The 15676-nt window shown below is 45.6% G+C and overlaps 1 protein-coding gene across 1 annotated transcript in view; it reads left to right on the forward strand.

Annotated features, from left to right (window-relative positions):
• DPYD (dihydropyrimidine dehydrogenase) overlaps positions 1 to 15676 on the forward strand; it is a 1260313-nt gene that overhangs the window by 1067015 nt on the left and 177622 nt on the right. Inside the window, exon 19 of the mRNA XM_066597377.1 lies at positions 8800 to 8942. Coding sequence (XP_066453474.1) covers positions 8800 to 8942 — 143 coding nt within the window. The remainder of the gene's footprint in view (positions 1 to 8799; positions 8943 to 15676) is intronic.

Raw genomic sequence — 15676 nt, forward strand, 5'->3', positions numbered from 1 at the left:
TAACTCACACTTGGCCATACGAATGTGGCCTAAGGCAGAATTATTGCAGGCCGAATCGCTGCAGAAATTCTGCAGCATTTGTAAAAATCTCCTTGACATGTTAGAGAAAATTTCCACAACTAATCTGCAGCATTTTTGCTAAACGTTGTGGATTCTAAATCTGCAGCATGTCTATTTATGCTGTGGATTTATGTTGCAGAATTCAACCCTTAAAAAAACATGGTTAAATCCTGCAGCAGATCCGCAATTAAAAAAGGCGGCCAAATCTGCACCATATAGGGGTGGATTTGGAGTGGAGTTGCTTTAGGATTTTCGCTGTTAAAAGCGTACAATCAATGCGCCATATGAGAAGGGTGGTTTTAATTAGTGTAAAATAAAGCTTGTTCCTACCTATCCTGAGTTCATTATGTAAGCCTAAGAGCAGTTACGGTCATTTTAGACAGGATCACTGTCAGTCGCTTAAGCGGCCAACAGCCATTCCAATGACTATCACTCCTGTACTTTCACACTGGAGTAATAGTCGTTCAGTGGATGGAGATGGAGCGTGCCAAGATCTTTTAAAGCCATCTCCATTCATTGCAAACAGGCAGTTGTTCAAAGATAAGTGACTGCCTGTTTATAATGTGCAGAAACGGCATGACTAGTGACTACCGACTGACTTTTCACTCAGTATCCTGTTGGGTGCCATGTTTACATGGGCCAACAGTCGCTAGTAATAACTCGTTTGAGCAAATATTAAGATAACTATCAGCCTGTGAAAAAGTACCCTTATTCTCCTATTGTACAAGTACCCTGTTTAGTATATGGACCCATCTGTTATTACAGTAAATGTAGTAAGGTGCTGCTTCATCTTTGTGTTTGTTTGGGTTTGCATTGCACTCATAGCTTTGTACCTGTCCATTTATTTCCTTTTGCTAGAATTGAAATGCTTTTAACTCTTAAAGGAACATTATAGAGTTTGTCCTCATTGCAAAAATGCCCTGAGGACCAAGTGCTGCTAAGAGCCCCAGCAATCAGCTGTAATCTGCAAGGAGTTTGTCAGAAAGTATTCAGTTCCCCAACAGTGCCACCACAGGTGAAATCAAGCATTACTTGGTGCTCATTCAAATGAATGGACTATGTGTAACGCATGGACACTTTGGGTCCTCCGGAGAGGGATAAACGCTCTAACGCAGCTCTGTACTCCATCTAATTGATGGAGAGAAGCCCAAAATGTAGGATTTCACCTTTACTAACTCAGAATTGTCTAATAGGGTATTTGATAATGTTTTTTTCTTAACAAGACAATCCCTTGATTGAAGAAGATGACAGTAACAATTTTGGTGGTAGTTATATCTGTGCTGCAACCATTGTTTATAGCATTTATGGGGGCAACATTTTGAACTTTGTTTTTTCTTTGTCAGATGTATTCCCTAGTGATAAGCTAATCGCAATGTATCCCACTGTTACTATAGATGTCCCAGTAATCAACTGGGATCTGCAAGAAACCTGTTATGTCTGTGCAGCATGTAACCCTAGTGTCCCACCCAGACACTGTAGGACACAAAAGACACTACTTTGTGATAAGGAAACACCAATAGCTAATACAGGGAATCTGACCCTGACCTACTGGTATGTGGTATCCTACCTAAAAACAGAGTGCTCACCCTGTTGAAGGCAACTCCACTTCAGGAATTTGGGGGGACTCTGAATTTTTCTAAGTGGTGACAGGAAATGTGCAAAGGTTAGATGGAACACAAATGCAAAAAAAATCAGATATGCAGGTAGTAAATATAACAACACCCAAGATAAATAGTAAACCACCAGACAGACTTATCTTAACAAAGATGCAAAACTAGACTAAGAGCCACCATCTAGACCAAAATAACCTTCAGAGCTCTTTCAAACGAGCGTAGGTGTTTTTACGTTTTCTCGCTGGTGCCATAAAATAGCTCTTTTCTGCCAGTGTAATTAGCATTTTCTAGCCCACTGTTTTTAGCGAAGAAATACGTTGCACCTCAGAAAACCCTCGCTCAGCTTAAATCCTCTGAATGACTTCTAATGCCTACATAGAAGCAGCTGTAAGCTTTTCACAGTGTTGGCCGCTGCAAAAAGGCCTCCCCCTCCCTTTTTCCCCCTGCTTTCATAGGAGTCTATGGGACCCGCCAGCATATATTGGCCAAAAAAAAGTTCCAGAACTATCTTTTTGCCCAACGTATGTGCATCGCCATGTATTTCGGTCACGTATATTCCACTTTTCACGGTTCAACATTTTTATGCACCGTATATTCGCCTACGTAAACGGATACATTGGAAACCAATGGCTCAAATGGTTGTGCATATCGGCCAGGCATTAAAAAAAATGACGTTTATGCGCTTGTGTGAAGGAACCCTTAGGCAGAGAGTTTTCAACCAAGTCAGACAAAAGAATAATGAAACTAAAGGTGATTGGTTGGGCTGTCCCAGCACAGCAAAAAAAAAAATCTGCCCACAAACATGCAGAGAATGATCCTGCCAGTGTCTAGCACCACAATGACAGTGAGAATGCACCGTCGAACAGATAACATGAGCCGGGGGCTGATGCTGTAACATCACACCGGTCCCATTGCTAGGTTGCAGATGGCATGCCGTGGCAACACCTGATAGCAGATGTTCAATTCCCCTGCAGTACTTCAGGAATAGCATTTATTGGGGCAAAACTTTTTATTTTCTACAGATAGATGAATAAGTAATAATAAGCTGAAAAAGAGAATTTTCAACCACCTTGTTAAAAACATATCCATATCGAAACACCTTAAAGTGAGGGATTGTTTTTAATAACTCTCAGTTCTGTAGGGTTTCATTTCATACTTCAAACCACTATATTCTATTCTGTCCATAAAACATTATCATGAACATTTATTATATTCTGAAGGCTTTGCAGATTGCATTGTTTCATTAAGCTGCCGTGTTATCTTGTAATTGTTTAAACATAATGCCACTGTACTATCAAAAGAAAAGGTGAATTAATGGCATTTGCAAATGTCAGAGATTATCTTAACACTTTTATTACAGTTTATAAAAGTTGGTCCAGGGCATTCTATTACAATTATTTCCACCAAAATTGGCTATCTCAAGAAATTGCTAATTATCTTTAAATGACAGTTGGAAAATACCGTTTGCAAGTTGCTTAGTTACTTGCATAGTTTATGGAAGCCACCTGCAGGCAAGAGTTGAAAATATCATACAATGTAAAAACATTATTAGCGGTAGATCTATTTATACCCCTGCGGTATCATCGTTATAGATTAGTTGCTGAATCACTCCTATCATTTGTACTGCATCTATGTTTACAATCTTGTATTGATGACAATGATGAATGTTGCAATCTTTTTTCCTTATTTGCATGAATACGATAGAGTTGGCTTTAGAAGCATTTGGACGGTGACACGATTTTCATAATCTAGCCTATGTATACCACCGCAACCGATTTGAAACAAAGACGTCCATATGTGATTGAAGTGTAGACTTACAGCTTTAATTCAAGGGGTTTAGCAGAAAACCTGCATTTGTCCAGTTTCAGACCAGCATACTGTAAGATGTCCGTAAGACGGATCCGTAATATGGAAGTGTTGAAGATGATATTACGACTGTGTGTCATCAGTGTTCCATCAGTATATGCCCCTGTATTGCTTTGATTTTATACTGGGTAAATACTGATCCATATTTGCCCAATAGACAATAATAACAATGCGGAGGCAAAGACGCATATACATGGAGCTGTGTGACTCATGGCCAGACATGCGTCTTTGGGGACTCTCTTCGGCATTCCACCACTATACAATCCAGATTTGTGCTGTACTATGCTTAAGTACTTTCTTTCTAATAGTTATAGTCAAAGCGGATCCTGGCATGGATATCACACAACTGAAAGAATTAGTGCAAAACCGAAAAACATGGAGGGAGCTCGCCTTTAGGGTCACCGAGGGTCGTGAGCAACTAAACAGCTAACAATAATAATAACATTAGCTCTGTATTATGGTCTGTAAAAAAGGAACAAAATATGTATGAAGCTAAAATATGGTAGTTTGAAACTTGCCTTAAATGTTTAAGAATTACAGCCATTTTTAACACAATCCATTTCTTGGTCTGATGTGACCTGTTACTTCATTATTATTTTATGGCGCATTAAGGAGTTAATAAGTCTGGAGTTGATTCCATGTGTGTACTTTGCATTTGCCAGGTGAGAATTCTTAATATGTGGTCCACAGAGATGTCATTGCAGTGAAGGAGGCCATCACTTGGCTGCATGTATACAGCATTGTTGGCTACACCTTGCCTCTCCTTCCTAGGGTTCAGTCTGAATAATCGAAAATGGAAGCGCTGATTTTAATGGAGACCGTAGGTGCAAACTTTGGTCTCCCTTTGACAAGGTTTTCATATCTTTTCAGCATTTTTTGGAGGATACAATAACAAGTAGCAAATCCATATTCTAGCCTTTAGGCCTTAGTCACACGGGCGTTTTTTGCCGCGATTTGCGGATCGCATGACGGATGCGCATCCGCAAATCGCGTGACCGGGGCCGAAAAATCGCCCGAAAAAACTGCTCCTAGCTGCGTTTCAATAGAAATGGGCCGGAGCTGTCCAGCGCATTGAATTCAATGGAGCCGGCAATACAGCCGACTCCATTGAAAGCAATGCGCTGCGGGCGATCTCACGAGGAATTGTCGGGAAGGGCTTAAATATATAAGCCCTTCCCTGCAATTCATCCAGAAATGTGTAAAAATAAAAAAAATATATATACTCACCTTGTCCCGGCAGACGGAGTTCAGCGCGGCTGGCCGGCAGTGGGTGTGAGTGGGTGTGAGTGAGAGCTGCCCCTGAATGGTCCCTGCGCTGAGCCAATCAAAGGCAGCTCTCACTCACACCCATTCATGAATTCATGTATTTTTACACATTTCTGGATGAATTGCAGGGAAGGGCTTATATATTTAAGCCCTTCCCGACAATTCATCCCGCGATCGCCGGCAGCCCATTGCTTTCAATGGAGCTGGCTGTATTGCCGGCTCCATTGAATTCAATGGGCAAACATCGTTCTTCTCTGCCACAGCTGTGGCAGAGAAGAATGATTTGTCTAGTATATGCTCTCAATGGGGTCGGCGCTGCTGCCGCCGGCCCCATTGAGCGCATATAGAGAAGAGAACAGGAATCGCAGATCGCAGATAGGTGCGATCTGCAATTTCTGTTCTATAATTTATCGGACGAGTGCACAAAAAGCGCTCATGTGTCCGATACCATTGCAAAGCAATGGTTTTATAAAATCGCCGGGCGCATGTGCATGCGCAAATCGCGCGAAAAAACGCCCGTCTGACTAAGGCCTTATTGTGCATTATGAGGGAAATATCTGTAATTTAAAAATATATAGATTTGTTGGTGAAATGGTCAAAGATTCCCTCATCTATAACAGGAAACAACCAAATAGATTCATCCTGAACAGGTATATTTTATCACTATTGTGCTTTATGAATATTATTGCCCTATTATAAGAACCTTGATAATAATATGCAATTGAAGAACAAGAGATGAGGGATGCTATATCTCAGTACCATGTGGAATGGATAATGATCATCTACAGGGTACTAACAATTCTTATCTATCACTCCATATTCTGTTGGAGGAAACATCATTAACAAAAGCTGTGGGGAAGCACTTAAATAGCTAATGGTATATTACATAAGACAATGACATGCCTGCAGCACACTAAAAAGAAACCGCTTCCCATTGCCTAATACCTATCAGAACTTGTATCCATATAGCTGTGATTGATTAGAAGTATATCTGATCGGTTCTGTATTTACAGATTGTTTTCTCTTACAGCAGCCTACATAATAACTAGAGATGAGCGAACGTACTCGGATAAGCACTACTCGTCCAAGTAATGTGCTTTATCCGAGTACCGCTGTACTCGGGGCTAAAGATTCGGGGCGCGCTGCGGAGCGGGGAGCTGCAGGGGAGAGCGGGAAGGAACGGAGGGGAGATCTTTCTCTCCTTCTCTCCCGCCCGCTCTCCCCTGCTCCCCGCCGCAACTCACCTGTCAGCAGCGGTGCTCCCCGAATCTTTAGCCCCGAGTACAGCGGTACTCGGATAAAGCACATTACTCGGACGAGTAGTGCTTATCCGAGTACGTTCGCTCATCTCTAATAATAACCATTGTTCACTCATGTATTCTTACAGAAACACAGAATAGAGAGAGCTCTACGGAAAAAGTTAAAAAGATCTCCCATCCCTTCTCTTAGTTACATATCTAAGAACAAGTAGACCTAGAACATTCTGCGAGAAAAGGCATTATGACACTGGGGCGGTTTATCTAAAATTGTGGTCTGATAATGAACCAATGTGCAGATTCACTTCATCCTTGAGTACGGGAGTTGAAAAAAACATGAGGATAAGCACCATAATGAGCTAAGGCTACATCTATTGAACCTCTATAGGGATTACAGTTATGGTCTGCCGTCACCCCTGCATTGTTTTTCAGGGAAGGGCTTTACATATAAGCCCTTCCCTGAAAAAGAGAAATTTTAGTGTAAAAAAATTAATTAATTAACTTACCTGTCTGCCGCTGCTGTGTCATTCGGGGAGAGCTGCCTGTGATTGGCTAAGCACCTCAGCCATTCACATTCAGCTCTTTCAGCAGGCGGGGATTTTAAATCCCTGCCTGCTGATAGATCAGCACCACAGCGCAGGGGACAGCAGGATAAGACGCGGCTAAGCCCAGGCAGCTGAAGCAAGGTGAGTATCTATTTTTTTTGTTTTTTACAGCACTTTTACTGGATTTTCAGGGAAGGGCTTATATTTAAAGCCCTTCCCTGAAATCAATTGACGGGGTGCCAGCAGCAGAATCCTCTACTGCAGCTGTTACAAATGTAGCAGCAGGGAATTCTTTTTACTAGCGGGGATGAAGTAAACATCTGCCGCATGTTCTTTATTCCCACAGGGGATATAGCAGCGGCGGACAGGTACGTTTATTTTATTATTATATTTTATTTTTACACTAAAATTTTTGTTTTTCAAGGAAGGGCTTATATGTAAAGCCCTTCCCTAAATAACAGTGCAGGGTTGCCGGCAGACCATTGTTTTCAATGGAGCCACCAACAGCAGTCATGGCTCCATTGAAAACAATGCACAGACCTGCATTCACGCATGTTTTTGAACGTACATGGGTGTGCACTTATGTATGCACCTATGTACGCACAAAAACATGCTCGTGTGAAGCCACCCTAAGAGTGCCAATACACATTAGACTAAAGTTGGTGGAAATACAAGATTGTTTGTCTAGTGAAGTGGCCATTTAATTTGGATGATCATTTTAGTCATGGATGACAGACTATCGTCATTTAGAAAGAAGTCGGCCGTGCTTGAATTTTTCTTCTAATAGGGCATTCTCAGATCGTTTGCCCATCAATCAGTGTCATTGAACATGTATGGCCAGTTTGCACAAATTAAATGGCCAATGAGGACTAAAATGCGTATGGGTAATGGCCCTTTTACATGGGACGATTATTGTTCAGAATCGTTCAGATTTCCGCGCCCTTGCAGGAATATGAATGATAATCATCCTGTATAAACACATGCAGCAACTGAACGAGAATCATTTAGTCATTTAGTTTCTGTCCTTCAGTGTAAAGAGCATTTGTACACTTTTGAACGACTGTCTGCTTTCAGTAAATGGAGGCGGGCGGGGGTGAGCGATCCCCGGTCCACTCCGCCTCCATTCCAGCATCGCTGTGATCGATGCCAACAATACTTGCTGCTCTGTAACAGAGTACTAAGACAAGCTGTCTGGCAAAGGTAAAAGGACTGTAAGTCTACGAAAGCAGATAATTGTTTGCTCAATGGTTGTTCAACCATGAACTTCTATCTAATGTATATGGCCAGCAAGCGTTAAATAATACTTAGGCACTCAATGTAATTGTATAATAGTACACAGTAGGCTTGAAACTAATCCTAGTGATTTCTGTAGAACTCTGGAAACTTTATATGGAAAATTGAGCTCTGGCTGCTAAAATCCTTTATTTAAAAAATTAACAATGCTGATTTTTTGCCTAAAAATTACAATCACTTTACATCTGAAGATATCTTCTTTCCGCAATAGACATGCATACTATTTTCTTTTGCAACTGAATTGAGACCCCTATTGTGTCTTCTTTGCAATACTGACTTTATGATCATTATTAGAGATGAGCGAACCTACTCGGCCACGCCCCTTTTTCACCCGAGCACCGCGATTTCCGAGTACTTCCGTACTCGGGTGAAAAGATTCGGGGGGCGCCGTGGGTGAGTAGGGGGGGAGAAGGAGAGAGAGAGGGCTCCCCCTGTTCCCCGCTGCTACCCCCCGCTCCGCCACACCTCCCCCTGCCCCCCGGCGCCCCCGAATCTTTTCACCCGAGTACGGAAGTACTCAAAAATCGCGGTGCTCGATCGAGTAATTACTCGAAACGAGTATGTTCGCTCATCTCTAATCATTATACTATATTTCAAATTCTTCATTTAGAGTTAGCTTTGACCATGTTTTCAGCACTTCACACTTTAGCAAATATTCGGCTTTCCTTCATGTGAGTCAAAGATTCTCTTTTGCTACACTAGCCCTGTAGCTTAACACTCAGGCTCAGGCAGAGTAACTCCTTGATGACTCTGTCCAACACCCAAGGCACATGCCCCACAAACCACCTGGATCTCTGCTCCTCTGCAGAATAGAAAAACTTAAGAAATAGGGTGTTTCAAGTGGTTTATAAGTTAGATTATTTTTAATTTAAATTGTAATGTATTTCGTTTCTGTTTTAGGCAATGCCATTAGACCAATAGCTCTCAGAGCCGTCTCCGCCATTGCCCGTGCCATCCCTGGATTTCCTGTTTTAGCCACCGGGGGAATTGACTCAGCAGAGAGTGGATTGCAGTTTCTTCATAGTGGAGCTTCAGTGCTGCAGGTTTGAATTATTTCTTTTACTATAAACATTCGGGAGGTCATGTGAAAAAATGATAAATGTAGTCAGAAGAGTGTAGCAATAAACTATCGACTAAAAGGGGCTGTGAAGAATTAGAAAAAAATGCCTGCTAGCAACACAACTGTTCAAGGATTGCATTACCACACAAAATGTATGGACTGGTGTGGCACTATTTTTTGGAAGAAAGAAATTATGTTTTTCTAATCCAGTCCAACCACAATGCAGTGTTTAATTTTCAGTATTTTTTTCAAAGAATAGAGGAACGAGGTTGGGGAGTATTACCTGTGATTAAAATTCTCTGTGGTTCTTCTAATCTGCCAATTTGGGGTCCTGCTTTGGGCTGTCCAAGATAGCCACCCCAATTTTCTAGCTAGCTAGTGCACTATGCATCCTGTTCTCTGATTGGCTATCACTGATCACATGAGCAGCTCTGGCTAATCAGAGAGCAAGTATCATGACTAGAGATGAGCGAGCACCAAAATGCTCAGGTGCTCGTTGCTCAGGTCGAACTTTTCATAATGTTCGAGAGCTCGTTTCGAGTAACGAACCCCATTGAAGTCAATGGAGGACTCGAGCATTTTTGTATGGGACCGATGCTCCGTATAGGTGATGACTTGTCAAACACCAGAAAACATCAGAAAGTCATGGAAACACTACATAAATGGATAGGGAAGGGCAGGAGCAGCATGCATGGCTGCATCTGAGGCTCCCAGGTCCCACTATTAAACCAAAATGGGTGCAAGAGTCTGGCGGTCACCCCCCTAATAATTTACTTGGGACAAACCCTCATTAGCAAGGCACACGTGCTGGCAAATCTTAGCCAAGCACCACACTACCTGCAACCAAGGACAATCACTGCCTGCGGGTGACACCGCTGCCTCTTCTCCTGGATTACATGCTGGCATTGTTGTCCAACCCCCCGCATGACTTTGCGTCCACAGCGCACACAAAATTTTCCCTGCGCAGTTTTCAGCTTGCCTCATGCCACACGCTCGCTTCATAGCCACACCACCCTCATGTCTATTTATAAGTGCGTATTGGCTGAAAAGGAACCAGAGGCACACATTGCAGAGGGTTGGGAGGGCCAGGCAGCAACCTTCTTTGAAAGTGTGGGCGATAGCCCACAATGCTGTTGAGAATTGATGATAAATTGACATACGATCATCATTCCAATCCCATGCCACGTCCATCACAAAATTGTTAGGAGCCGCAAACGTGGGCGTAAAGGGGACTCAGGTGCCAGCACTTCTACAGATCTCCACAATGCAGCAATACTCTGTGTGGGAAGCACGTGAGCGGGCCCTGGGTCAGGCTCGGTCCCAGCCTCCACCTTGTTTGACCCAAGGTGCCGCGAGTTACATAGCAATGGGAAATCCATGTGTCCCCACACAATTCGTTCTGTGTAGGTGTCTGATAGCTCAACCCTGCAATGGGAAGTCTTTGAGTTCCTTGGGATCGCCTGTGCTGTGGGTGCACAAAGATGGTATTACACAGGAAGAAATCAAAGTGCCCAAACATGGCAGAGTTTCACTCCACCAAGGACCTCAGCCTCGGCCCACATTTCTGCCCAAGTCAGTCAGTGTATTTGTGCCAGATAGGTAAAACACCATGATAGGAAGTCTTGTACACCCACAGCATAGGGAGACCCCAGTAACATTTCTGTAGCAAGAGTATAGGTGGACCCCAGTAACATTTCTATAGCAAGAGTATAGGTAGACCCCAGTAACATTTCTGTAGCAAAAGTATAGCGAGACCCCAGTAACATTTCTGTAGCAAGAGTATAGGCAGATCCCTGTAACATTTCTATAGCAAAAGTATAGGCAGACCCTTGTAACATTTCTGTAGCAAGAGGATAGGTGGACCCCAGTAACATTTCTGTAGCAAAAGTATAGGCGAACCCCTCAAACCATTCAGTAGAAACTGCATAGGCGGACCCCAGTAACATTTCTGTAGCAAAAGTATAGGCAGACCCCTGTAACATTTTAGTAGCAAGAGTATAGGTGAACCCCTGAAACATTGGTGTACCATGAGTATAGGTGAAGGCCGGAAAAATTAGTTAGATAACAGTATAGGCGAGGGCCAGAAAAATTGGTGTACCAGGAGTACAAATGCACCCCTGAAAAATCGCTCAACCGCGAGGAATGGTGAAACCCATAAACATTTTTTTTAAGTTACAGCTTGCTGTTGCTTAATTTTGTAACAGAGCCTGGAGGCAGCCCTGTGAAAAAAATTGGTTTCTGTTAAAGTATCAATACTTTTGAAACTTTGAAAAATTGTAAAAAACTTTTAAACAGAGCCTTTAGGGCAGCAGAAAAAATGGCAGTTCAGCGTGATGACATGCTGTTTTCGGCTGAAGAGGAGCAATAATATCCGAGAGTGATTGACAAAGCTAATTCCCCTTTTTTGTGGTGATAGAGGATGCATTTTTCTCCTGTTGCAGTGAAAAGAATCATTAGGTTCCGCTTCTTTCCGCCGGTGGAGAAGAGAAGTCTGGGGAAATCCAGCCTTTGTTCATCTTTATGAGTGTAAGCATGTCGGCACTGGCAGTTGACAGGCCGGTACACTTATCCATGATGATTCCCCTAGCTGCATTAAACACCCTCTCTGACAAGACGCTAGCGGCAGGACAGGCCAGCATCTCCAGGGCGTACAGCGCAAGTTCATGCCACGTGTCCAGCTTTGACACTCAATAGTTGTATGGAGCAGAGGCATCACGGAGGACAGTGGTACGATTGGCTACGTATTCTCTCACCATCTTTTTACAGTGCTCCCTCAGACGCAGCCTTGACTGGGCAGTGGTGACACAGTCTTGCTGGGGAGCGATAAAGCTGGCAAAGGCCTTGGAGAGTGTTCCCCTGCCTGCGCTGGACATGCTTCCTGATCCCCGCTTCTTCCCTGCTACTTGGCCCTCTGAACTGCGTCTTCTTCCACTAGCACTGTCAGATGGGAACTTTAGCATCACTTTTTTCCACCAGGGCCCTATGGTATTGCATCACTCTCGTACCCGTTTCCTCATCGGGAATGAGAGTGGAAAGGTTCTCCTTATACCGTGGGTCGAGAAGGGTGTACATTCAGTAATCTGTGTTGGCCAGAATGCGTCTAACGCGAGGGTCACAGGAAAGGCAGCCTATTATGAAGTCAGCCATGTGTGCCAGGGTCCCAGTACGCACCACATCGCTGTCCTCACTAGGAAGATGACTTTCAGGATCCTCCTCCTCTTTAGCCTATACACACGGAACAGATGAGAGGCAAGCAGCATGGGTACCCTCTGCAGTGTGGCCAGCTGTCCTTCCCCCTCCTTCTTCCCCCCTCCCCCTCCTCCTACTTCTCCAAAACGCGCTGAGATATAGACATGAGGGTGCTCTGGCTATCAAGCAACATACTGTCATCCCCTGTCTCCTGTTCCAACCGCAAAGTGTCTGCCTTTATGCTTAGCAGCGAACTTCTCAGCAGGCAAAGCAGCGGGATGGTAACGCTAATGATTGCCGCATCGCCGCTCACCATCTGGGTAGACTCCTCAAAGTTTCCGAGGACCCGGCAGATATCTGCCATCCATGCCCACTCCTCAGTAAAGAATTGCGGAGGCTGACTACCACTCCGCTGCCCCTGTTGCAGCTGATATTCCACTATTGCTCTATGCTGCTCGTACAACCTGGCCAACATGTGCAGCGTAGAAGTCCAGCATGTGGGTATGTCGCACAGCAATCAGTGCTCTGGCAGCTGAAACCAACGTTGCAGCGTCCTCAGGGTGGCAGCGTCCATGGTGGACTTGCGGAAATGTGTGCAGACACAGCGCATCTTGCCGAGCAGGTCAGACAAGTGCGGGTAGTTTTTCAGAAACCACTGAACCACCAGATTGAAGATGTGGGCCAGGCATGGCACGTGTGTGAGGCTGCCAAGCTGCAGAGCCGCCACCAGGTTCTGGCCGTTGTCACACACGACCATGCCCGGTTGGAGGCTCATCGGCGAAAGCCACAGGTCGGTCTGCTCTGTAAGACCCTGCAGCAGCTTGGGGGCAGTGTCCTTTTGTCACCTAAGCTGAGAAGTTTCAGCATGGCTTGCTGATGCTTGCCTACCACTGTGCTGCCGCGTCGCGCTACCGACTGCTGGGGACGTGCTCACACTTCTTAATTGAGAGGTAGAGGTGGCAGAGGAGGAGGGGTAGGGTTTGGAGGAGGTGGCATAAAACGCCGCAGATAACAGCACCGAGGTAGGACCTGCTATTCTGGGTATGGGTAGGACGTGAGCGGTCCCAGGCTCTGACTCGGTCCCAGCCTCCACCAAGTTCACCCAATTTGCCGTGAAGGAGATATAGTGGCCCTGCCCGCCAGTACTTGTCCACGTGTCCGTGGTTAAGTGGACCTTCCCAGTAACCTCGTTGGTGAGGGCACGATTTATGTTGCGGGAGACGTGCTGGTGTAGGGCTGGGACAGCACACCGGGAAAAATAGTGGCGACTGGGGACCGAGTAGCGCGGGACCGAGTAGCGCGGGACCACCGCCGCCATCATGTTTTGAAAGTCTCCGTTTCCACAAGCCTGTACGGCAGCATCTCCAGGCTGATTAATTTGGCAATGTGCACATTTAAAGCTTGTGCATGCGGGTGGGTGGCGGCGTATTTACGCTTTCGCTCCAACGCTTGTGTTAGCGACAGCTGAACGCTGTGCTGAGAGACATTGCTGGATGGAGTGGAGGACGGTGGAGGTGAGAGCGTGGGTGCAGGCCGAGAGGCACTCATGCCTGTGTCCTGGGAGGGGGATTGGATCTGTGTAGCAGGTTGGGGAACAGGGGAAGAGGCAGTGGTGTGACCCGAAGGCGGTGAATGGCTTTCGTCCCATCTTGTGGGGTGCTTGGCCATCATATGCCTGTGCATGCTGGTGGTGATGAGGCTGGTAGTGGTGGCTCCCCAGATGATCTTGGTGCGACACAGGTTGCACACCACTGTTTGCCGGTCGTCCGTGCTCTCACTAAAAAACATCCACACGTTTGAACACCTAGTCCTCTGCACGGAGGCTTGCCGCGAGGGGGTGCTGTGGGAAACGGGGGATTCTCCGTGCTGGCCCTGCCTCTCCCCCTGACCACTATACTGCCTCTTCCAACCTGTCCTGCTGCTGCACTTGCCTCCCCCTCTGAAGCCCTGTCCTCAGTAGACTTAGCAAACCAGGTGGGGTCAGTCACCTTATCGTCCAGCTGCTCTTCCTCCGAATCCTCTGTGCGCTCCTCCCTCGGACTCACTGCCCTTACTACTACCTCAATGACAGACAACTGTGTCTCATCATCCTCATCCACAAAAAGCTCTTGAGACAGTTGCTGGAAGTCCCCAGCCTCATCACCCAGTCTCCGGGAACTTTCCAAACGTTGGGCATCAGTCACGACAAACTCCTCAGGTGAGAGAGGAACCGTTTTTTCCCACTCATGGCAGGGACCCGAGAACAGTTCCTGGGAGTCTGCCTGCTCAGAATATGTCATTTTCATGGAGTGAGGAGGCTGGGAGGAAAGAGGAGCAGCCAGAGGATTCAGAGTTGCAGTCACTAGGCTGGAAGTAGTGGACTGTGTAGAAGACTGGGTGGTCGATACATTGCTGGACGCGTTTTCTGCCATCCACGACACGACCTGCTCGTACTGCTCTGTTTGCAATAAAAGTCTACCACGCGGACTAATAAATTGTGATATGAAGCTGGGGAGGCCAGAAACTTGCCTCTCTCCTAATCGCGCAGCAGCCGGCTGTGATTAACCACGCCCAGGAACTCTGCCTGTGCCCACACCCTCACTTGGACGCGCACGTCCGCGTCCTCGACCCTTACCCCTACTCTTCATCATGGCGGATTAAGAATAGAGCAGGACCCAAATAAAATACCCCACTGTACAGCACTGACAACTGTGGCTTAATTTACAGCACACAGAGACCTGTAGATTACGGAAGCTCTATGTTGTGACGTGAAAAAATTAACCCGCTGTCTTGCGCTGGTACCTAGGGGTAATTTACCGCTCACAGAGACTTGTAGATAATAGAGGCTGTATGGAATGGGAGAAGACTCTAAAGCCAATGGATAGTGCTGGTAACTGCGGCTATCTCAACCCCACCAAGGGATAGGGTATTGTGAGACGCTCTGCACAGTGGCAGAGCTGAAATACTTTGCAGTGGCCCAGGAAATATTACAGTACTGTTTAGCGGTGAGACCTCTGTCTAATGCACTGCACACACTGAACGGTATAACTGAACTAGTTTGCAGTAGGCTAGGAAATTTTAGAGTGCAGTTTCACGGTGAGAGCTGGTTGTACGGCACTGCAGGCTGAGAACGCTATTACTGAAAGGCTGGGAACCGGCCTAGTTGCGTAATACAAAAGTTTGGGCACTACTGCTTCCAGCCAGCCACAACTATAATACACATGGTGAGATGAAGCCCTAAGACGGACCATTGGGGTTCTTGTACAGAGGATCAGGAGGAATGTAAAACTTTCCCTATATAAGTAGCTGTGTCCCTACACTCTGCCTTATGCACTGCACACACAGAACAGTATAGCTGAAATGGCCTGCACAGCCCTAGCTTAAAAAAAAAAAATTGGTGCACTACTGCTCCCAGCCAGCTACAACACCAATGCACACTATGAGGAGTAGCCCTAAGAAGATCCGTTGGGGTTCTTAATGACAGGCTCCTACTCTAACACTGTTCCTATATCAGCAGCAGCGCTATCCGTAACCTCTGCCAGCATGCGT

This window comes from Eleutherodactylus coqui, chromosome 3 (genome assembly GCF_035609145.1).
Source record: "Eleutherodactylus coqui strain aEleCoq1 chromosome 3, aEleCoq1.hap1, whole genome shotgun sequence".
Taxonomy (NCBI): domain Eukaryota; kingdom Metazoa; phylum Chordata; class Amphibia; order Anura; family Eleutherodactylidae; genus Eleutherodactylus; species Eleutherodactylus coqui.